At 38.8% G+C, this 25,748-nt stretch overlaps 1 protein-coding gene across 3 annotated transcripts in view; it reads right to left on the bottom strand.

The window, feature by feature from the left end:
• fam53b (family with sequence similarity 53 member B) overlaps positions 1–25,748 on the bottom strand; it is a 128,001-nt gene that overhangs the window by 56,547 nt on the left and 45,706 nt on the right. For all 3 annotated transcript variants that reach the window (XM_060842023.1, XM_060842020.1, XM_060842022.1), the window contains one exon: positions 2,855–3,642. In XM_060842023.1, coding sequence (XP_060698006.1) covers positions 2,855–3,642 — 788 coding nt within the window. The remainder of the gene's footprint in view (positions 1–2,854; positions 3,643–25,748) is intronic.

Genomic DNA, 25,748 nt, shown 5'->3' with positions numbered 1-25,748 from the left:
CTCATCTCTGGATATGCATGGGAAGAGACTATTTTCTATTCTCTCTTTCTGTGCAAGGAAAAATATTTTGGTGAACTGGGTGGCTGAGGGCCCCCCTGGACTTTCAAATTGGCACAGATTAATTATGGAATATATCCCCCTTGACTTCCTCACAAATATGGTGCACCGAAAGACTGAATTATTTTATAAAATATGGCAGCCCTTTTTGAATTATATAAATGCAGATATTTCGGCTATCCTAACAAGGGCTTTTATTTAGTGAAGATTTCAGACCGGGCTGCTCCGGGGCCCCTTGGGAGAGGAATCCTGCGCGAATACGGGTTTTATTATATTTGATGTTTATACATTCCGAGCATGTAAGAGACTTAGGTCTACACTCTGGTTAGTTATAGGTTAGATTAGTAGAAAGTTGAGTTTTTTTTTCTTTCTTTTTTCGTTTCTTTTTTTTCTTTTTTTGTTTTCTTTCTTTCTATTTTCTTTGTTAAATTATGACTATTGTATATATGATTTAATTGTACATCAATGTTTGTATTTGAGAGTTTTGTTTATTTTTGTAAATTTGCAAAAATGTTAAATTTCAATAAAAATATCTACAAAAAAAAACAATGGTTAGATTACAACTGTTTATCCCTGTTATTTATTCTGCCATAAATTCAGCAGTTTTATTGCGATATTTTGCATCTTCAAATAAAAATTATTTAATAGTATTTTAGTATTGTTATTTTCATGAACCTTATTTGCTGATTCACTTCTATTGTTAACTTTCTGTCCCTTCCTATCACACACTGCTCGAGTTTATACACATTGCTTGTGTTTCGTTTTCTCGATATTTTCTCTTTGGATTTCTGAAATTTCCTTTACCTGAACCCTCTAACTTAAAATTCCAGCACCACTCTAATCTAGACTCTGGTTTCCAGCATCTGCAGTCATTGTTTTTACCTTAAAAGCCCCATCCAAGGAGAAAGTCAAATTGGAGAAGCTTCCAGAAATACGTGGAATCCCTTCTCCCAAGCACATTGCATAACCACCAACATCAATAACCATATTATTTTTGTCATTGCAAAAGAAAAACTTAAAACATGACTTACATATTTAAAAAAAAACTGAAAATAGTTTTGCAACACATCACTTATGGTGTCTGGGATCCATCATAAACTGCCTGTGCCATTGATGATCTAGTCATTGGCTGAATCCAGTCACTTCCTATTTAGTTACTACCAGAACAAAAAAGGACGTTGAGGTCTTGGACTTCCTGGTTTTGTGCTAGATTTTGATAGTGTCAGCTTGGTTTCCAAAACTCAAGTCAATCCAGGAAGACAGGTTCAGCTTCTATCTAGCTGAATTTCACTGAAGTCACAACACTGCATCAAACACTTAGGTTATTGTAATGAGTTTTAAAGGAGCAAAACTGGTACTGAAGAAAGGAAAACAACTATAATTTTGACTAAACATAGAGTGAAGAACACTATTTAAAATGTACAGCAAGTGTAGTGTTTGAGGTAAAGATATTAAATTAAGATACTATGAGAGTGAAGACATTAGGCAGTGCCTTCATGAAATGGAAACCCAACTCAAAAGTAAAGCAAAGGAACATTGCAATTTATCTGACATCTTCAGAGCAGTCTTTTTTCATACCTATTTGTGTCCTACACAAATTCCTAAACATAAATATTGATCCTCACAGGTCATAACTCAATGCCATTCTGTAGAAAAGTCAAGGGGTCACAATCAAACTACATCTGTTTTATGTACTATAGAATTTGGCACACAAATCATATTCAATAGGCCAGATGTTGCTGTCAATGGCAAACTAGCCACACTTGCTGCTGACTTTGAAAAAAGCTGCTCACCACACTCTAGAAATACCCAAAGTGTAGATTTTCCCTCTTCTGATCTCCATGTGAATCTAGTTCTGAGTCATGAGAAATTAAATGCCCAGCAATGGAAACATTATCAAGCAAAATAAGCAGCCACTAATACTGAATTATTCTCAAAGACAGCAAAGCTGGAAATAAAGACTAACAAAATCTTTCCATTTCAATTTAAATTTTTGTGATTGCAAGATAAATGATTGAGATATGCAGGTCAGATTAAAACAACACTTAGGACATTAACAAAACTTTATTTAAAAAATTACAGAAATTATGTGGACTTAGGTTTTAATCACAACAGAGGAATTTATCCTTTCCTAAAAAAAACAGGCTCAATAAGACTGTTTGCAGTAATTATGAACTTATTAAACCAATAAAACCCCAGTTCTAGTTCATTCAACAATATGTTACATTTCAAAGGGTTTTTGCAGTGAGACAAATAGCTAAAATAGTTTCTTGTCATGATTTGGAGGTGCTGGTTTTGGTCTGGGGTGGACAAGGTCAAAAGTCACATGATACCAGGTTACACTTCAACAGGTTTATTTGAAATCACAAGCTTTTAGAGCGCTGCTCCTTTGTCAGGTCATCCATAAACATGTTGCACTATAACTTAGTATTATGTGACCTCTGACCTGGTAGCTTGGTTTTTTTTTCATTGTTATCAATTGCAGTCCAGGAGACCGTCAACAGTGAACTACTGACAGTAACTTCGGGATATTCATATTTAACTCTATACATGTGATCCCAAAACCTGCTACAATTTCACAGTAAAGAAGGTGAATGTCAACTGTTCTACTGTCATTACCACAATATAATGTAGACAAATGTGTTTATGGCTTTGTGTAATACAGACAGTAGCATATACATCAACATGTTTTATACTCCATTATTACTCCAGCTTTGTGGTTTTTTTTAAAGAGGGAAAGGAAGTTAAAAATGAAAATCAGCCTGAGCCTAGATTCTGCCATATCGACACCTCATACCTGAGTCATCTTGGCAAGGTCAAGCGATGGTCTTTGATCTTCGTCTGGTCTGCGGCGTTTCATTCCAACTTTCTGGTCATTGTGGACACACGGCTGTGACCTGGAGCGGAGGAGCCGGCTGGTCTGCTGCACAGGCTCGGGAGTTGCAGCAGACGCACTCTTTAGGGACGGTGCACCAAACTCCAGCCCAGAGATCTGCTCGTGAGAGAGAGAAAGAGGTCGCAGTAGATCGACCCCGGACACAACTCCTGAACTGGAGTCAGGACGCAGATCATCTTGAAACCTTCCAAAGGTGGGTGCGGTCCAAAAGCCCTGTCCCCGGGGGCACACAGAACTGTTACTGCTCGCCAAGGGTTCACACGAGAATGAAAAGACATTGCATCTCGAAGGCAGACTAAAACTTGAACTCCTCTGCATTGTAGATACTCCATTTGAACAATGTTGAACACTGCTCCCACTGTGACAGCGTCTTTTATCAACTGGAGTCCAGACTTTTGACCCACTGGGTTTCCATGGGGACCGACAGCTCGTTAGTTCATCAGAAAACGACAGTGACCGACATTGCCGTTTGCTGGGAGGTGCTGACGGATGGCCATTTCGATCATTGAGGCTGAGGTCTTTAATTAAACTGGTCACAGCAGACGCTGGATTTGAATCGTTTGGCCAAACGGTGTTCTCCTGGCAGTCCTCCGACCCGGTCAAACAGGCCCAAGGTGAATCTAGTTCATTGGTGGTGTGCTCGAGGTCAATTTGAGACTTCCTACTGATGTCTCTCCATCGATCCCCCTCTTTTTATTTTTTTTTAAAAATAAAAACAAAACACAAAAGGTTTTCATTAGTTTGAACCCTGATGCCACAGAATTGATCAGTTCTTAAAGGAAATAAACACTTCAAAATGAATGATACATCTTAAATTAAATTGGTTTCATAAGCACAAATATGCTTTAATCCTTCAAAAGACTTTTATATAAATTAAACAGGAGCCAAGAAACAGGAGGCCATTAAGTCCCTCCAACCTGTACTTCCATTGGATCATTGACCTATTTGCTTCATATCCCACAATGCTTGGTCTCAAAGATTCGATCAACTTCGGTTTTAAAGTTAAGAATTGTTCGAACAATAATAGCTGCTTTCTGGATGAGAATTATGTTTCTATCATCCTGCATAAAGGGCTTCTTGATGTCACTCTTGAAAAGATTATCTTGAATTTTTGACTACAACACCAAATCTTAAGGCTGAATATTCATTCCTGGAAGCAAAGCCAAATCCCTTGATGAATTCTGGGTCTGGTCAGCAAAACAGTGATTTCCAAGGAGATAGCTAGTTAGGTGGCCAACTCCTGAGGATGGGGCCAATTAAGGATGGTGACATGGCTCCCTATGAAGGTGTGCAGCTGCCCCGCTACAAGGGAGAGAAGTTGCTGATATGAGAAGGTGAGAGGCTGCCTCAAGCTGGAGTTGCCCTCTGAAAATTTCTTATAAATTTATAAATGCAAGATATCCAGAAACTGCAGATGTGGCTGTATGATTATGGAAGATACAAAATGGAGTGCCAGTTGCCACTCCCTCCCTGGCTTCCACAGAGGATCCTGTCCCAACTGGAAAATTTCAATCAATCAGTATTGGCAGAGTGGCTTTAATTGACCCTTTTTTTTAGATTAGATTAGACTTACAGTGTGGAAACAGGCCCTTCGGCCCAACAAGTCCACACCGACCCGCCGAAGCGAAACCCACCCATACCCCTACATTACCCCTTACCTAACACTACGGGCAATTTAGCATGGCCAATTCACCTGACCCGCACATCTTTGGACTGTGGGAGGAAACCGGAGCACCCGGAGGAAACCCACGCAGACACGGGGAGAACGTGCAAACTCCACACAGTCAGTCGCCTGAGTCGGGAATTGAACCCGGGTCTTCAGGCGCTGTGAGGCAGCAGTGCTAACCACTGTGCCACCGTGCCGCCCACTAGTGGCCAAACAGGCTTTCCCAATGCGCCAATATGATCCAGACAGTTTCAAAATGGCCACAAGGTGGGAATAAGCCAACCAGCTGGTCACCAGATTGCCAGCCCACCCACTACCAGTCTCACTCCGACAGACCAGTGAGAATTAGGCCCTGAAACTCCTCAACCAGTAAAAACTGGATAAATAGAAATAAACTCTGTTTTGCTTCAGATCAATATAGCATCCACCAAATCATGCCCTAACCTTGTAAATCCAACTCTAATTAACATAATATTTTCTTATAAAACTTAACTCTTGGAATTTAGATTATGTTAAATCAATTCTGCTGGCCCTCCAAGGGCAAAATATTATTTTAATGCTAGTGTCCAAAACTGTCCAAAGTATTTCAGATGTGCTCTAACCTATGCTTATAAATCTGAAACATAACTTCTACCCTTTGTACTTTAGTTTGAGATATCCAAATTATTTTGTATATAGGTTCATGGCATTTTAAAGACTTTCCCATGTCTCTTTGGACCACCTGTTCCTAAATTTTCACCAGTTTAGGAAATACCCTGTTTTTCTGTCTAATTTGGAATCCACTTGTCTCAGTTTTGCTAATCACTTATGATCAATATTTCTTTGTAACATTAGGGTCTTATATGTTCATCCACACTGCTTAAGATAGCACCAATCTGGATAATTGACATTTGGATTTGTGGCTTTATTTATTTGTTAATAAATATTGTGCTCATTTGACATCCCATAATAGAAATTGCCAGGTAAGACTAGTCACATGCTGCTATTTAGAGTATCTCTTTATTCCTGTTGCCTGTCAGCCAGCCAATTTCCCAACACAGTCAATAACTTGCCTTCTATTCTATGACCTTCAACTTAACTTAAGAACTATTTACAAGAGACTCTGTCAAATTCCCTTTAAAAAATGTCAAAGGACATTCCCCAATCTACAACATTGAAAAAAAAATCAATCAGGTTCATCAGACATGATCTGCCACTTACAATTCAATTTGAATACTTGAAGGTTAGGCTATTATTCTCTATACTACATCCCTCCAGCATCTTAGGAGTCAGATAAGGGAAACTCACCATGTTAATTAATTGATTAATTGATCATCAGCAACATGCTGATAAAAGACAGCACTTGTATTGAGGAAATGCTATCCAAAAAGTTAAAGTGTCTTCAAAAAGTAAGTAACTTCAGCCTACCCACACTGAAATGGGTTCCTTGGCTGAAGATAATTACGAAATATTTAATTTTCCTCTCCTAGCAACAGGATCTCCGTGTTAGTGCTTTTCCTACCAATACATAAACAAGCTTACTGTTTTTAGATGTGTGAGGTCATGTCAATGATTTAGTACAGCTCATCTTCACTGATTTATTTATTTAAAAAGGGAACTACATTCTACATGCCTAACAGTCTTAATTGTTATAACAATATCAATATACTTAACTGCATCTCACAGTAATCTTTTAAAAGAAATTAAAACAAGGCAATAGCTGTTATGGTTAAACAGGGTCTGGGACGGATTTTTGACATATCTTTGCACAATCTTCTACCACAAAAGTGGGAGATACCTCGACGCTTCACTCATGTTGCCATGATTCTAAACAGTAGCTTTAATGTATCAGAGGAATAAGAAATAACTGAGAGGTGCTGTTAAGTGTAAAGGCACCTCTTTTTATTACTTTTAGAATTATGGGTTAATTCAGTGAATATATTACTTCTATTGGCGATCGCAATTTAACACAAACTTAAATAGCTTTTTCCTGCCAAAATGGCTGCTTACCAGCATTTATGACAAATGGTTCTGTGAGGCAAAACATTCTAACACAAACCATGCAAATTTCGACACATGCTGTATATATTAAACTCTAACATTGAGGGAGTCAAACCATATTTTAAAAGTCCCAAAGTGCTGTGAACAACACTGTTAGTTTGGATTAATGACTGGACTCATAATTCCATGTTGCTTCAACATACACTACGGAGCACATAATTTATACTGACACATCAGTGAAGTACTACAGGAGTCCTACATTGTTGAAGGGGTCTTCTCACAGAGGAAATATTAAACCAATGCCTTGTTTTTTTTTATTCCGACATAAAATTTCCATGGCTCTAGTCAAGGAATTCTAATGAATTCTTATCTCAGACCAAAATAATGAAAAGGTAATCACCTTGCTGCAAGTGCTTGCCTACAATACAACAATGATGGCACACCAAACAGCACAAAACATTTTTCTCCATTATTTCTTGCGATAAAAAAAATCACAATGGGTGAATACTGTACCCAGACTATCGTTTTTGGTGATGATATGCATTTTGAAGAAAAGTTAGAGAAATTTATGTTTTTCTAACTTGAAAGGAGGCATTTATGAATGTAATGTGTTGTTAGAGTAATATAAGGTAGTTAACAGTATAGAATAAGTGAGTACAGAATTTTATTCATTGATCCATAATTCAAATCATTCTGGATTATTGAGTCAAATGGACCAGCTGCTGTTTCCTTGCAGAGAATAGCATTGGCTTGACAGACTGAATGATCTCCTCTGTACTGTAAATTCTCTGATTCTATCGAAAATCTGTAAATTATGGCTTACAAACAATTTTTAAATTATTCTGGGGTTTGATTTTGAGCTCAAGATGCATTTTATTAGTATGAACTCATGGCACTATAAAAGGTAAATTCAGGGCAGACATCAGGAACTTCTTCTACACAGCTGCCCTATCCAGTGGAACAGAGTTGGTTCAGATCAGACATCTAACTAATGCACTGGCCAATTTTATGCTCTGTTGAAACCAGATGAGGTGTAAAATTGGGCATCCAACCCAAACCCACTGTATTGTTGCCAGGCAGACAATGTTAAAATCTGGGTTTATGTAGCGATCAATACATGAAAATAATTTCCATATAAAATATGAGAAGCAAAAGCCCTGAAATCATTCAAAGACAAGTTGCTTGCTACAACTGACAAATTTAAAAAATCATTTCAGATAGATGATCCAAAGTGGCCTACACTTCCTTATCCATAATTATTTTGCATTATTGTGAACAACTATTAGTAGTTTCATGACCAAGTAACATAGCTGATCAGTCCCATAGCCAAGCAGTACTGAAAGCCTCTGTTTCTCCTTTACGTGAATAGGAATTGAGTTGTTTAAACAGCTGAATGAATGACTGATATGACAAAGATGATTGCCTTCAGTGGTTGTGCAGTTCAACACAAGTCATTCTAAATCAAAGGCAATATGTCAGCTCGCAGTTGAATGATTTATTAGTTTGTTAATATTGTGTTTATTGTTTTAAAATATTAGTCATCTTAAATGTTTCATTTAAATATTAACTCCTATGAAGATGCAAGATGCGTTTATCTTGCCTTTTATTTGCCCCCATCAAGTATGAATTCAAAATTCTTCCAAATATTGATCAAGTATTCAAACTCAGAAAGCTGCCTCAACTCTTAACATAACCTCCGTGGTTGACTCCTAAGTTATTTTAAATTTTCAGTTCATCTGCATAATTGAAATCAACAAATGGTGATGAAACAGATTGATTCAAAAATTGATTGCAACATATAATAAAGAAGAATCAAGTGGTACAATTTGACAAGTCAAAAAGGAAGGAGGCAAGGATATTGAAAAACAGTATTATTTAGCATTTGTTATTTGATCCAGAACAGAATTAAAAGGATGATTGATGTGTCAGCACAACACACAGTGCATTCATGCCACAACATGTCCAAGCCTGTAACTCTGTCATCATATGGCAAACTGACAGTTCTGGATAAGGCACAGGAGAATGCACTAAATAAAGCTAAGATTATTCTTCATAGAAAAATCAGTCGCAAAACCACCCTGGGCTACTCCTCTATACTGGCTACAGATGGATTGGAAGGAACCTAGGAACAGATTAGTTGCCTGCCAGTTAGAGCAAAAAATAATTCATGAAAAACTACTAAAGTGACAAGGAGAAATATGAATCATGTACAGGAGTATAACTTAGAAGACAATGCAGCTCGCTAATACACACACAGCACAATTTGAAAGGAAAGGTTGACAAAAATCATTCAGAAAGGAGAGCAAAATCCACATTTACACAAGTAAATCTCAAAATAAAAAATGGATGTTTAAATTTTCAAAAACAAAGCATGAATCTTAAACATGAGATATGTTAATTTTTCCAGCTTGTCTTTGAGTAACAGAAAAATAGATTTCGTTTTTATGTTATTATCCAGATTGTCACCATTAGCATCTCATGGTATCTGTCATCTCTGCAGTATGGAGTTCAGGTTCAGGGTTGCTTGAGATAGTTTGCTGCCATCAATCCTCCTTTGTCCTTGTCCAGAACCAATCAAATGACCAGAAGTACAGAATATATTACCAGGCTCAGCTCTTGGTTAACAAGACGGTTGGTTGAACATTAGTAATATGTGCACCTACATACTAGTCAGGCAAAATTGCTAGGACTCCCAGCTTATAGAGAATACATCACTCAATCGTAAGGCTAGTGTAAAATTCCCCATTTCCACCACAGGTTGTGACACGAGTGCAAGTTCAACATGAACTTTTACAGAACCTGTAACATATAGAGTTGTTTTAAAAGCAAGAAGCAGGGTGCAGAATTTTAGTTCAGTTTGGTCCAGAAGTTTGACTTCTGTTACTCAGCAACGCTTAGCAATAGCTTCACAATATATTATTTGAAGGAAATTTTATATCGTTTTTACGGTTTTTCTTCAATTTGAGATTTTATTTTACAGCTGGATGGTCAGATGACCTCACAACAGAGGAAAAGCATCAGAATAATTAAATTTTTCAAAGAAAACAGGACATTAAACAGCATTAGATATTGAACCAGTTCTCCTCTCCCATTTTAAAGATAATTTACTGGCTGTACATCTCAAAATCCTTCCTGGAGGAACAAAATCTATTTTATTAAAGTGAACAGACTATTGTAGGGCAAGTGTGATAGATAGTTGCAGTATCTCAAAACTATATGATAACCCCTTCCATACCGGTGTTAAATAGCATAATGGGAATATAGTCCAAAACATGCATTTATGTAAAACCTGTTTGCAATATGGACATTCATCAAAGTACAGCTTTGCTTCAAAAGAATAAGTTCAAATTTTAGCTCAGTTTCTTTCTCTTCCCTCACAATATGCTTCCCTTCTTGATTGGATAGAGTCTTAGACTTCCTTCATGCAATTTATTTACGTCTAGAGTCCATTCGAACATGGAAGACACCAGAATTGAACACAGCCTTTAATTCAAAGGCACATGCTCACTTCTCTTAGAAGTCTGTGAATAGCAAGTCAGAACTGGAAACAGCTGATTTTCTTCCACCTAACACAGACTCAAAGGGCCTTTGTAGGTCTTATCTCACGACAGTGGCAATAACAGCCAACTCTGCAGTGACAGGGGAAACAAATCTTTTTGCTGTGGCTTAACTGTTCATTGGCTCAATGTGCAGAGCTACTGGGAAGGAGACATGTTTTTACAGTCACAATATATTTAACTCTATTGTCACAGCAATTATTGGATTAATTCTATTTTTGAAATTGCTATTGTTTACAGTTTGCAAATTTTAAGTTTCACCAAAAGTTGCGGACAATGAACCATATTCTCTAACGGATTCTGATTCTAGATACTGACAGAACAACTGCAGTACATTGGAGCATGCAGCTGGCTGCAAAGGAATTAAGCCAAAGTAGGAGACACTGTCAAGAATTCAATTTGTATACGTTATCCAAGCAAGTTTGTTGTTTTTTTTTTAAAAAAAGCTGAATAGATAACAATGAGCATGAACATTCACTCTAATGATTGTTACTTTGAGCAATCTGCTCCCACAGGACCATCAAGTTGTAAAGTCAGAGAGCGTAGGTCCAATCTGGAAAGTAACACTACTAACATTAACAAATGAAAAATTGTTCATTACAGGTAAATACTTAGCAATTAACACCAACTGTAATAATTCCTAGGCATCAATTTTTAGCTTTTTTTTTAAAAATGGGAATTTGAAATCAGATCAAGAAGCATCTAAATGTGGCAAAATTGCAAAGAAGAAACCAAGTCAACATCAACCATTTTGCTGGGTTTTGAAAATTCAGTTGGGATGATTTGACTGACATCTTTTGTATTTCCTTAGAACTGTGAAAAAAAAATTCAAGTGAACTTGGAAAGGCAAAAACAAAAGCCCATCAACTGAACTGTGTTCTGACCTCTCTGACTTATGCACTGGCGTAACTCAAGTGCTTCCTAAGCAACTTCCCTTTGGGAGGTTGACTTCTGAAGAAAATATTTTTTTAAAATTGCACAAACGCAAGAGTACATTGCCACTTACAGTGCTTCTGAAGAAAACAAGCACTTTTCCTGACCTGGAACCATGATCCATAGTCCAAGGAAACGTCTTATTTTCAGGCAAGACAGAAGGTTGTTTTTTGGCATCAATTGGTCAGAGACTAATCGTACAATCCAATATATTCATTGGATTATCGAACTCCACCACATTCTGTTGGGCTCTCTGCTAGGACTATTGTTGGGAAAGTTGAAGGGGTTCAGAAAACATTGCCAGGGTTGGAGGGTTTGAACTATAGGGAGAGGCTGAACAGGCTGGGGCTGTTTTCCCTGAAGCATTGGAGGCTGAGGGGTGACCTTACTGAGGTTTATAAAATCATGAGGGGCATGGATAGGATAAATAGACAAGGTCTTTTCCCTGGGGTGGGGGAGTCCAGAACTAGAGGGCATAGGTTTAAAGTGAGAGGGGAAAAATTTAAAAGGGACCTCAGGGACACCTTTTTCAGAAAGGGTGCTGCGTGTATGGAATGAGCTGCCAGTGGAATTGGACGAGGCCAGTACAGTTACAACATTTAAAAGGCATCAGGATGTGTATATGAATAGGAAGGATTTAGAGAGATATGGGCCAAGTTCTGGCAAATGGGACTAGGTTAGTTTAGGATACCGAAGGCTCTGTTTCTGTGCTGTACATCTATATGACGCTATATCACACTACAACATCCGCTTTGATCTTTTCCTCAATGTTAGAAGGTAGCAATCAAAGCACCACCAGGAAACAAACAGAGTTATATGAATAATCTTGACACCAGAGTGGACTATGGGCTTGGTTGGAAAGAAGCCTTGAGATAAGCAAAAGACAGGTCCCAAAGTTGTACCACAGCAGAATCCATGAGGAAATTCTGCTACCTGGCAGTATAAACTGTTGTGCATATCTAGTTAATGATTCATGTGTTTAGTTTTAGGAATATTTATATGAAAGATACTGTTAAGCTGGAGAGGGTTCAGAAGAGATTTACAAGGATGTTGCCAGGTATGGAAGCTTCGAGGTATAAAGAAAGGCTGGAGCTTTTTCACTGGAGCCTAAGAGGTCGAGAAGTGATTTTATAAAAGTTTTTAAAATAATGAGGGGCGTGATAGAGTTAATGGGAGTCCTCCTTACCCTAGGATGGGGGATTTTAAGATGAGGGGGCACATATTTAAGTTGAAAGAAGGGAGATTTTAAAAAGGCACAGGGACAAAATTTTAGAGAGTGATTTGTGTGTGGAAGGAACTCCTGAGGAAGTGGTGGATGTTTGTACAAAGACATTTGGATAAGTACATGAATTGGAAAGGTTTGGAGGGATATGGGCCAGGACCAGACAGGTAGAACTAGTTTGGGATTATGGTCGACATGGACTGGTTGGACCAAAGGATCTGTTTCCGTGCTGTATGACTATAAATCTCTATGACTCCATAACAGTAGAAAGTAGGACGAATGCAATTAAAGTGCTTTAAAATCTAGTGTACTTAAAAGATTGGGTTCATGTTGATTCAAGAAGTTGCCCATGTTTAGTAAAATCAAGATAGCAGAAATTGTTTTGGGAGTTAGAGCTAAAGTAGAGTGAAAGCATCTTTTGAATTAAAATGTTGTAAACCCCATTTACTTTATAAGATCAAAGTAGGAATTGTCAATGAGGATACTTAACACTCAAAGCCAAGTTATGTGAAACCCAAAATAAAATAAATTGTCAACAAGATGAGTGCAGATGCTCGAGTTTCAACTTACCTTGTGACTGCTGGGAACCATTAGTTGTAGTATGGGAGTTTGGAAAGTGCTGCAATTGGCAGACTCTAGGCAGTTAGGGAGAGGAGAAAAACTAGTGATAGTTCAGTGCAAATGAGTGTGGGTGAAGGATGCCCACAACCAGTATTTGCTTGGTCCAACTGAAAAATATTGAAGCTTAATGAAACCCCAGGAGTGGTGTCAACTTAGTCAAACCAGCTGTCCACAAAAAAACTGGAATTGTGTCCAGGAGTGGATGCTGGAGTGTAATTAATTGCTTTCGTGGAATTTAGCCTCAGGGCAACAGATCAAACTACATTCACATGAGCAGCCAATGAGGCAGTCCATAGCAGAAGCAACTTGTGAGAGAGCTTTGAAGCTAAATCTTCAAAAGTGAAGAATGGAATCTCTTGTAAAGGAGATGAAATTTTAATGAGATTTGATGTCTCTGTCACTAACCTCTGGAGGTTACTGAGGAATCCATGGGATCTGCGTTGACTGCATTTACTACTTAATGTATTCTGTGTGGTGTTCAACCATGCTTTGTCTTACCTATATTTACCTCATGTTAATTGTGGATGTTGGAATATTTTATATAATAGATAGTTTTATTAGAACATAGCCAGTACAGGCCCTTCAGCCTTTGATGTTGCTCTGACCTGTGGAACCAATCTGAAGCATATCTATCCTACACTATCCATTTTTATCCAGATTAGATTTCCTACAGTGTGAAAACAGGCCCTTCAGCCCAAATGTCCACACCAACCCTCCAAAAAGTAACCTACCCAGACCCATTCCCCTACATTTACCCCTGACTAATGAACCTAACACATTGAATTGGCAATGCTAAATTGCCCATTGTGGGAAAATACCAGAGTACACGGAGGTAACCCACGCAGACACAGGGAGAATGTGCAAACTCCACACAGTCACCTGCGGTTGAAATTGAACTGAGTCCCTGGCGCTGTGAGGCAGTAGTGCTAACCACTGTGCCACTGTACCATCCCATGTTTATCCAATGACCATTTAAAATGCCCTGAAAGTTGGCAAATCTATTACTTTGCAGGCAAGGCGTTCCATACCCTTACTACTCTCTGAGTAAAGAAACTACCTCTTATCATTTGTCCTATATTTATCACCCCTCAATTTAAAGCTACGTCCCCTTGTGCTAGCCATCTCCATCTGAAGAAAAAGGCTCTCACTGTCCACCCTATCTAATCCCCTGATCATCCTCTATGTCTTAATTAAGTCACCTCTCAACCTTCTTCACTCTCTTACAAAAACAGCCTCAAGTCCTTCAGCGTTTCCTCATAAGACCTTCCTTCCAAATCAGACCACATCCTAATAATTCTCCTCTGAGCCCTTTCTAAAGCTTCCACACCCTTCCTATAATGTGGCGACCAGAACTGTACACAATACTCCAAGTACAGGCTCACCAGAGTTTTGTACAGCTGCAACATGACCTCATGGCTCCAAAACTCAATCCCTCTCCCAAAAAAAGCTAACACACTGTATGCCTTCTTAACAATCCAATTAACCTGGGTAGCAACTTTCAGGGATCCATGTACAAGGACACCACGATCTCTCCACTCATCTGCACTACCAAGAACATTATCCTTAGTCCAGTACTCTGCATTCCTGTTGCTCCTTCCAAAAGGTGAATCACTTCACACTGTTCCACATTAAACTCCATTTGCCACCTCTCAGCCCAGCTGGACAGCTTATCTATGTCCCTCTGTAACCTGCAACATCCTTCAGCACTATCCACAACTCCACTGACCTTAGTGTCATCTGCAAATTTACTAACCCACCCGTCTACACCCTCATCCAGTTAGTTTATAAAAATACAGCAGTGGCCCCAAAACAGATCCTTGTGGTACATCACTAGTAACTGAACTCCAGGATGAGCATTTCCCATCAAGCACCACCCTCTGTCTTCTTTCAGCTAGCCAATTTCTGATCCAAACCTCTAAATCACCCTCAAACTCATGCCTTTGTATTTTGTGCAATAGCCTACAGTGAACAACCTTACCAAATGCCTTACTGAAGTCCACTTGCGCCACATCAGCTGCTTTACCCTCATCCACCTGTTTGGTCACCATCTCAAAGGACTCAATAAGGGTTGTGAGGCACGTCCTACCCTTCACAAAACAGTGTTGGCTATCCCTAATCAACTCATTCTTTTCTAGATGATTATAAATCCTATCTCTCATAACCTTTTCCAACACTTTACCCACAAATGAAGTAAGGCTCACTGGTCTATAACTACCAGGGTTGTCTCCTCACCCCTTCTTGAACAAGGGGACACCATTTGTTATCCTTCAGTCTTCTGGCACTATTCCTGTAGACAATGATGACAAAGATCAAAGTGAAAGGCTCTGCAATCTCCTCCCTGGCTTCTCAGAGAATCAGAGGATAAATCCCATTCGGCCCAGGGGACTCATCTATTTCCACACTTTCAAGAATTGCTAACACCTCCATCCTCTCAAGTAAATAGCCTGTATCTCAGTATTCTCCTTGACAATATTGCTTTTTCCATTGTGAATACTGACGAAAAATATTCATTTAGCACTTCCCCTATCTCCTGACTCCACGCATAACTTCCCACTACTATCCTTGATTGGCCCTAATCTTTCTCTGATGAAGGGCTTTTGCCCGAAATGTTGATTTTCCTGCTCCTCGGATGCTGCCTGACCTGTTGTGCTTTTCCAGCACCACTCTAATCTAGACTGTAATCTCCAGCATCTGCAGTACCCACTTTTGCCTAATCTTTCTCTAGTCATTCTTTTATTTCTAATATACCTAAAGAACACTTTAGGGTTTTCCTTGATCCTATCTGCCAATGACTTCTCATGTCCCCTCCTGGCTCTTCTTAATTCTCTCTTTAGGTCTTTCCTGGCTAACTTGTAACTCTCAAATGCCCTAACTGAGCCTTCATGTCTCATCCTAACATAAGCCTTCTTCTTCCTCTTGACAAGAGATTCAACTTCTTTAGTAAACCATGGCTCCCTCACTTGACCACTTCCTCCCTGCCTCACAGGTATATACTTATCAAGGACACACAGTAGCTGTTCCTTGAATAAGCTCCACATTTCAATTGTGCCCATGCCCTGCAGTTTCCTACCCCATCCAATGTATCCTAAATCTTGCCTAATCACATCATAATTGCCTTTCCCCCAGCAATAATTCTTGCCCTATGTTATATACCTATCTCTCTCCATCGCTAAAGTAAACATCACTGAATTATGGTCATTCTCACCAAAGTGCTACCTACCTCCAAATCTAACACCTGGCCAAGTTCATTACCCAGTACCAAATCCAATGTGGCCTCGCCCCTTGTTGGCCTGTCTACATACTGTGTCAGGCAACCATCCTGCACACATTGGACAAAAACTGACCCATCTGAAGTACTTGAACTATAGTATATCTAGTAAATATATAGAAAATAAAAGTCCCCCATGACAACTACCCTGTTACTCTCATTCCTATCCAGAATTATCTTTGCTATCCTTTCCTCTACATCCCTGGAACTATTCGGAGGCCTATGTAAAACTCCGAACAGGGTGACCTTTCCTTTCCTGTTTCTAACCTCAGCCATACTACCTCAGTAGATGAGTCTTCAAACATCTTTTCTGCCACTGTGATACTGTCCTTGACTAACAAAGCCACACCTCCCCCTCTTTTACTATCTTCTGAGTTTTACTGAAACATCTAAATCCTGGAACTGCAACAACTATTCCTGTCCCTGCTCTATCCATGTCTCTGAAATGGCCACAACAAAGTTCCAGGTATCAACCCATGCTACAAGTTCACCCACCTTTTTCCAGATAGTCCTGGTGTTGAAGTAGACACACTTCAAACCACGTTCCTGCTTGCCGATGAACTCTTGCGACCTTGAAACCTCATTTCTGACCTCACTACTCTCAACCCTCTGGACACTGGAGAACTTAGGTTCCTATCCCCCTGCTGAATTAGTTTAAACCCTCACTCAAATTAGTTTATTGTTAGAAATTTATATAGAAATGTTGATTTTGTTGTTCAAAGCCAGAGAATTTTGTAGCTTCATTCTGTTAGTAAGCACCTGGTGCAAACTGTGTTGACTTTAAACCAAAATAAAAAAAAGAGTTAATCACTTCCTAACCAGGCCATGTTTAAATTTGACAGTCATATCCAAGATCCTAACACAGGGCCAGTGATCAACAATGGGAAGATACTACAAATTCTCACTGTAACTTTTCAGATCTGTTCTGCAGAATGAAAATTGATTGATGGGTCCCATTTGGTGCTCCCATTGCAAAAGTAAAATAGGCTACAGGTGGGCGAGTGGATAAACACAATGATTGGTTAAGTATTCAGCCTTACAGATTTCCTGTTGGGTTGCTTAGTGGATTTCAGCTATGGCAGGGAAAGTGTGCTACAGTTACGGTCAGTGCTGTCAGAATAAACAAACATGTATGTAGGAGGGAATAGCCAAGAACCTGGACAATGAACTTATGAAAGTCAGACAAGAGCTTCATTGGGTTCAGATGGAAGAGCTTCCACATTCAAATAGGGCAATGACACATGTGACAATTTCAGAAATGCATCAGACACAAGAGAGCCCCTGGGGAGACAGAGTTCGGCTCCCTGTGGAACTGAGCCTTCAGGAGAATTAAAACATAAGCTTGACAAAGAGGTAGATGATGGGTGAGACAGAAGAAGTGGCCAACAGAACTGACCACACAAAAAAATTACATTAAAATGTGAGAGAAAGAATAGCATCGAAAGGGAGTTTGAAAAACAAACTCCAGAAGCAGACATTTTCAGAAGAAAGAAACCGATGCAATGGAAGAGTTTTGAAAACCAGTTTGTATAAGACATTAAGTAAAAATAGTGAGGGGTCAAATCATAAAGTTACATGAGCATTTGGAAAACAATCACACCGAAACATTCCAATAAAGGGCTACAAAACAGCTGAAACAAAGTAAGGGTGTTGAAGAGACTCTCGTATTTCTCTTCACTCCATTAGAGACAGAAGTGATCCTTCAAAATGTAGTTGAGATTTTCCATTTACATTCTGTAAGTCAAGATCTGACAAAAATAGTTTCAGAGTTGCTGCTGAATTTGCAGGTAAAAAGGGAAATAAAATAAGAACAAACTAAAGACTAAAAGCTAAAAATAATTGAGCACTATTTAATTTCATGTTCTGTGAAATGTCTTAACTATTACTTGACAAAATATAGCCAGCTGCTCTGTAGATCTAAAACTGCAGCGGTAAAATATGTGTTGTTTTTGTACAGCACAGGATGTGAACTGCACTTTCAACTTTTCCTTAAGCAAAACAACATTTACAATGTAAAAGTTCAGAGTCAAAATATCCTCTTATTTAGAAAATCAATGATTATATGTGAAATGGCCAATTCCAAACAAGAAATCTTCATACCACAGACCTGGGGATTGAGATTTTGATGATAATTTTACCCCTGACAATAAAATTAATAAAAGTAGGTCTACCTCTCAGGACATGAAATAAAATGAGAAATTCAAAAAGAAAGATAAAATTTAAAAAGTCAACAAAATTTATATTTTCATTTGTTTTACTACTGTTAAGTCTAAAAGTTAAGGCATCCTTTTGAAATTTTACCAGTGAAGAGTGTGAACAAACTGCATTACTTTACAAATAGTATGCAAGTGATTTGTAATAACATAAAAGCATTATGTTTCCAGTCTCTCTTCACAATATTTGGTGACAAACTCAAAAATGGTTATTCTAAGATTGAAAAGTGTTGAAGACTCGCAAATGGGCATGTTTTGTAACCTGAGGTGGGAAGGCAATGGCATGGTGGTAATGTCACAGGACTAGTAATCCAAAGCCTTGACCTAACACTCTAAGGACATGGATTTGAATCTCACCATAGCAGGTGGGGTCAAGTTTCAATTAAATAAAATCTGGATTTAAAAAAGAGCTAGTTGCATGGTGATCTTGTAACCATTGTCAATGGTCATAAAAATCCATCTCATTCACTCACGTCCTTCAGGGAAGGAAATCTACCATCCTCACCCAGTCTGGTCCATATGCAACTCCAGACCCACAAAACATGGTTCACTCAACCTCCATCTGAAATAGTTGAATTTTTAAATAAGAAGTTTTTCAAAGCCTTTTGTTAGATATTCTAAAATAGACACCAAATAAGCTGAGCAGCCAGGCATGTTGTGGTTAGAATACTTTCCAAGCGAAGTGACATGAGTTTCTGTTTGCCCACCATTAATTAACAGATTAAATTAAATTAAGAGTCTACATTCCCAACAACCACAATTGTAAGACACTGGATTACTCCAAAAATGAGAGCTGATTTACATCAACAGAATATCATTTTGCAAAGATCATTTCCCTCTGTGCAGACTGAAAGTCCCTCATTAGCCGTTAAACATGTGGTAACATTGCTTGTCTTAGACAGAGCGCAGAATGATGTTGTACGAGAGTAGAATTTGCTGTTTTATGAGAAGAGATTCAGTAGACAGGGCCTATATTCTCAGAAAAATGAATGAGATTATCTCAATTAAATGAATAAACATTTCAAAAGGACTCAGGTTAGACAGGGCAGATACAGGAGGGCTATTTCTTCAGCTGGAGAATCTAGCAGTACAGGTAATAGTAAGAACTGAGTTCTTACTGTTTTTTTTTATTCCACTCAGAGGGTTTTAAATTCTTAGAATGTTCTACCTCAGAGAAGCGGTGGGTGCTCAGTGAATGAGTGCAATCTGGGCACTAAGGGAACAGGATAGGAAAGATAAGGGAAATGTTTAGCCATGATATTCTTAAATGGCAGAGCAGGTTGGAGGGACTCAATAGCCTGATCTATATATTGTTAAGATTTCAATCTATTCTAGCTAACACGAGGAGCTTTTCACAAATGTTCATCACTTAGCTGGATGGGCACCTCCAATACTGCTCTCAAGAAGCTCAGCTTCTTCAAACTTCACTGCCTCCACCATTGACACCACACACCAGTATCAGTGTGTGCCATTGACAAAAAAAGACTGCCATAACTCAACCGGACTCCTTATGTAGCACCATCCAATACACTAGGTCTACCACCTAGAAGGACAAGTGCAGCAGGTACACAGGAACAACTCCGCTTTCAAGTATCGTCCTAACTTGGAAGCATATTGCTGTTATTCCTTTATCAACGTTGAACTCCTAGGAGTCCCTAACAGCAGTGCGGTTGAACCTATACCACATGAACTACAACAGATAGGGTTGCACAATAAATTCTGGTCTAGTCAGTGATGTTTGAAAGAAATTAAAGAAAAAAATCCAACAAAATGCATCTTAAAAAAATGTGCATGTCTAATACAACATTTAATTAAATCACTACGTACCCTAGACATTGAATGATGAATAGCTTGGTTCGAGTCGCAACTGCTCAACTTTCTACAACCCAATCCCATCAAGATAATATTTAGTTACTCTCATGCTAAACATTTAGCAATCCCTGTCATCTAAACAACAGACAGCTGCATTTAGAGTGATATCTATGCAGGAGAACATGCGTTGTTCAAGTCAGCTTTCTAACTTGACGATAAGTGACTGGATTTCCCATGTAGATACGATGGTCAAGAAGGCACAACAACACCTCTTCTTCCTCAAGCAGCTCAGTAAATTTGGCATATCCATAAGCACCCTCACCAACTCTTATGATGCTCCAAAGAAAGCATACTGCCTGCTTGCATAATAGCCTGATATGACAAATGCTCTACCCAAGACTGTATGGAACTACAGAAAGAAGTGTGAACAGCCCAGACCCTCTTGGAAAACAACCTTTCATCTATGGAGTCCATTTACACATCCCATTGCTGCAGAAAAGCTGCCAGCATCATCAAAGACCCTGGTAATGCCTGCCCTCCCCTTCACTGTTTGATCATGCACTACCGCCCTCTGAGAAGGGCAGTGCTTGTCATTGGCCACTTGGGTGTTTCCTTTCTTCCTGGTGGTAATACATAAATAAAGACTTACACACTTGTTGTTTTTCACTGTGTCCGACACCTGCACACATAACATGGGTACGGGGGAAGTGCAGGGAAATAAAAACAAAGGAAAAAACGAAGGAAGAGAAAAATAAACAGGAGTTTTATCCACTCGGAGAGCTGGCTCTGAGGAAGCCAGACTAGTGTCAAGTGCAGAGGTAAATAAAAGAGTTTCTTGGTGACGGGGTACTGGCCTCTGTGGAGTTATCTCACACTCTTTGTTGCGCGTTCCTCCTTATAACCTGCTCCTAAACTTTCAATATAAACCAAAGAAAGCCCTAACGCCATATCCCTTTCAGTTGGGAGATACAAGAAGAATTATTTGGTCATAGGTGTTATCACACTTAAAACGTTAACTCTTTTCACTGTTTCACAGATGCTGCCAATCCTGCTGGATTTCTACTTTTGTCTTTATTTCTGATCTCAAGGATCTGCAGCACTTTAGTTTTCTGGAATTATGAGGAAACAAAGCTGATAGTATTACACTGGACTGGAGATCCAAAGACCCAGGTAATGTTCTGGGGACCTGGATTCAAATCCCACCATGGCAGATGGTAAATTTGAATTTAATAAAAAATCTAAAATTGAAGATTTAATGATGACCATGAATCCATTGTGATTGCCATGAAAAACCCATTTGGTCCACTAATGTCCTTTAGGGAAGGAAGCTGCCATCCTTATCCTGTCTGGCCTAAACATGACTCCAGACCCACAGCAATGTGGTTGACTCTTAACTGTTCCTCTAGGCAATTAGGGATGGGCAATAAATGCTGGCCTAGCCAGCAACATCCTCATCCTATGAATGCATAAACCAAGATTAGGAGGACTCTGGGGAGCTAGACATAGTACATCTGCTCCCTACGAAGGTTCCTGTAGAACTCTCCGGCTGTATAATGACATCAACACAACAGGTGGAGCTCTATGTAATATGAACATCAACTCCTCCAAAACCATTACTGAATATACCAGAAGCTTGTTGGCAATAGTGGTGTTGATAGTTTGATAGTGGGGGAACGTTGGGATGTGAGTAGAAGGTTGATGGTGATGATGAAAGAAAATCATAATACATCTGTTCACAATGCAATGTTGGCATGGTTTGTTCCTGGACAGTTGCAATCTCAGTGATCCAAAGGATGTAAAAATGAAGCAGATTGAGAAAAGGACAATTATTGAAGTTACAATTTTTAAATGTCAGTTCACTCATGAAGGATGGAAGAGGAGTGATAAGAAGTATTTTGCACAGAAGAGTATAATCATGGTGAATGAGGGAATTAAACAGAATTATATAGGAAAACTGTATACTAAAAGGTTGTAATCCCAAAACATTTTGGTGAAATTCAAATTTGGGATAAACATCAGGCCATGATAGTACACACAGGAGAGTGAATGGCGATAGCAAATATTTGGACCTCAATCATTTCAATATCCTCTGAAATGGAAATTGTGCCAGTTAACTGAGGGCTTCTGTCATAATTTTTGTGAAGGGAAAAGTTGAGAAGCTGCAAAACAGTTGAAAGTAGATGATTTGATCAATAAGTTTGCAGACAACAAAATTTAGTGCTTTGATAGTGAGGGGTTTAATCCTGAAAATTGTGAGGTTATACATTTTGAAAGATTAACAGAGCAAGGGAGTACACAACATATGGCAAGACCCAGGAAGATCAGTCGGATCTTAGTGTGCACATCCATAGATCCGTTATGGCAACAGGTCAGATGGTTAGGGTGTTTAAGAAGGTAGCATATGGGGTACTTGCTTTAATTAGTCAGGGCATTGAATATAAGAGCAGGGAAGCTACAATGAAGATGTAGAAGATGTCAGTTAGGCCTCAGCTGGAGTACTGTGCGCACGTCTAGTTGTCATGCTATTGTAAGGGTGTGATTGCCCTGGAGACAGTGCAGAGCAAGTTCACCAGGATGTTACCCAGGATAAATCTTTTTAACTAAGAAGGATTAGATTGGCTGTTGTTGTTTTCCTTAGAGAAGAAAAGGCTGAAGTGGGAGTTGATTGAAGTGAGCAAAATAATGGTGGCTTAGATGGGGTGGATAGGCAGGAACATTTATTGGAAGGATTAGTAACCATGGGGCACAGATTTAACACAAGGGATAGGAGATTTAGGAGTAATTCAAGGGAATTAAAATCACCCAGACTATGGTGGATTCTAGAATCCTTGAAAGGGTGGTAGAGACAGGAAACATCACAGCATTGAGTAATGAACACCTGAAACACAATAACATACAATGCTATAGGCCAAGTGCTAGGAAATAGTATTAGAATAGATAGGTGCTTTATGACTAGCACAGAATAATGGGCGAAAGAGTCCTTTTCTGTAGTGTAACACTGACTTTGCCATGAAGACTGGTAAGAAAAGGAACAGCAATAAACTAACATTGGTGGCATAGACAGAAAGAACACAGAAAACAGTAATTAATGAGTATTTTTCTGACTTGGGTGATATAGTCAGTGGTATTCAATGGATGACAGTGTTAAGACTCTAATACTTTCATCCTTTATATATTCAGCACTGTATTTAAACTTGCAATGTTATGAAAATATTTATATTCAAAAGATCACAAAGAACTGGCATATGGAACAGGTCGGACATTCTGGAATAAAAGGTTTCCAAGGTTTTTCAAGGGACATGATTTCTTGAGATGATTCAATAGTAATTTCAGTAATTAGATTGGTCATGACCTCAAAAGTCAAAAATATTGCAAGGGAGGCAAAAACAAAGCTTAAGAGAGATAGAGATAAGAAGGGATTTCTATGGCTTTAAATGCTGGACAGACTTGGTTTAGAAAAGATGAGGCTTAGGTGCTTAAAAGTATCCACAATATCTTCCAAAGTCAATTCTTGTTTCATTCAGGGCCTGGATAGATTAATAGCTGAAAACATTTATCCAAAGTATACAGTAGACAAGTCTCTCTCTCTCTCTCCCGTGAAGAAAATAAGAAGCAAATTTAATATGAAGAAATGTGAGATAAGTCAGGCACTGCCATCCTGACAGCTAGCCCTGGTGAAATCTGCTGGTTTTATATCAGGGACCAACTAAATTACATCCACCATTGTGACTTTTTTTATTTCAAAAATTGTTGAACCACAGCTGTTACTCTACCAGAGTTCCTGGACTTCAATTAATCAATAGTTATTATTTGGTTATTCCTTTGCATATTTCCTCCGATATCATTATCGTAGACAGACTCTCAAATTCACCGATTTTAATTGCATCATTCACCTGAATATCTGACAGAACTTAAAAACACCCCATCTGCTCCCGCTTTTCATTATGCAATAATACATACAAGAGGCTGAGATTTCAGAGGCAGTACTACAAGATCTAACCCAAACATGTCATTCCCAGGAATCCATCCTGTTTCTTTGTGACAATACAACTGCAGCTGTTGTATGGAAGTGCACAGCCCATTTTAAAAACTGAACATTATCAGGATTGCCTGTATACACATAGTAAACATTGGAGAAAATTCATGACCTTCACACCCCTTAAAACAAGGCTTTAATTTTCATGCAAAGTTAATTTCTGTTTTAAAATAAGTTTATAATTTTAAAACAATTTAAATAAGTTACAAAACGTTATAAACAAAATTTCTGAGAATACTCCTCTAACCAATATACTCCTTCAACCAGTTAATAGGATATATCTGTCCCCTTCCTCAAAAGGGTACCACTCACAAACTAACGAAACACATAATTTAAAGAAAACATAATTCAAGGGGAGTATTGCTTGGACAAACTGATTTTTAAATCTTTTCTGTTTTAATTTTTTTCTGCTATCTAAGTTGGTGCCATCTTTATGCTTTATCCCTTTTCTCAATGAGCAGACAGTTGTCATTTTATTTTCCCAACCAGAAATGGTACAACATGAGGTAGAAGAATAACTTGCAAATGCTGGCTTGATTTCACCCAGCACCCACTTCCCAATTGTTGGAGCTCACACCATTAGCACCACCACCTACCCCACCCTAACCTTCTACAAGCACTCATTCACGTACGTGGCACCTAGCCACCCTACCCACCTGATATGCTGCCAACCTTACCTGGCTGGCACATTACCCCACGCTTATCTTAAATAATTACCTTATCACACATACTGCCGAAGTGTCTGGTTGTGCTGCTGGACATTTAAAATCATAGAACATGGCACATTGATCCACAGCAATTCTCTTTACTACTGGATTTGTGATTTACTGGACAGGTTTGTAAAAGGAGGCCCCTGTCCAGTGCAGAAGATATCTGAAGGCAAGTGGGTCATTTTGAATCTGATTAAGGTCAGAAATAGTGTTTGTAACACCAATTGGAATATCTGGGCCTTTGACCTATTTTTGTATTAGCTAACAGTCTGTTGATTTGATTGCTATTCCAGCATTGCATAACATAGGACACAATCAATAGTTTACGCTATGCAGTTGATGAGTTTAGATAATGCAGATCCACACAACTGTCAAGAGAACCATTATGTGCCTGAAGAAATCCCATGACCTTTAAATGAATTAGGTGCAAGTTCCTCTTCCTGTTCAACTAAAGGGGTGAGATAGTTACACCCTTTTGTTCCTGTCAACACGTTGTTTTACATTTAGAGATTATGCAGCATCTAGTTTCAGGAAAGCAATTATGCTGCACCTTTTTCCCATTTTTAGACCTGGGTGTGGAGCTAGTGTCTGTGAAATGCTATACTCTGATTTTATACAGGAAAACAAACTTACACAAGCAGCTCCCTGCGTTTACATTACCAAAATCAGATTACTTAACTAACTGACAGGGTTATGAAGCCATATTTTAACTGTGTCGTTGGGAAATGGGAGGAGGTATATTTACATCAAAGATTGGATCCTGTGACCTACCATTTA

This window comes from Hemiscyllium ocellatum, chromosome 22 (genome assembly GCF_020745735.1).
Source record: "Hemiscyllium ocellatum isolate sHemOce1 chromosome 22, sHemOce1.pat.X.cur, whole genome shotgun sequence".
In the NCBI taxonomy this organism is placed as follows: Eukaryota; Metazoa; Chordata; class Chondrichthyes; order Orectolobiformes; family Hemiscylliidae; genus Hemiscyllium; species Hemiscyllium ocellatum.
Note: the sequence above shows the minus strand (reverse complement) of the source record. Positions and strands in the feature narration are given on the sequence as shown.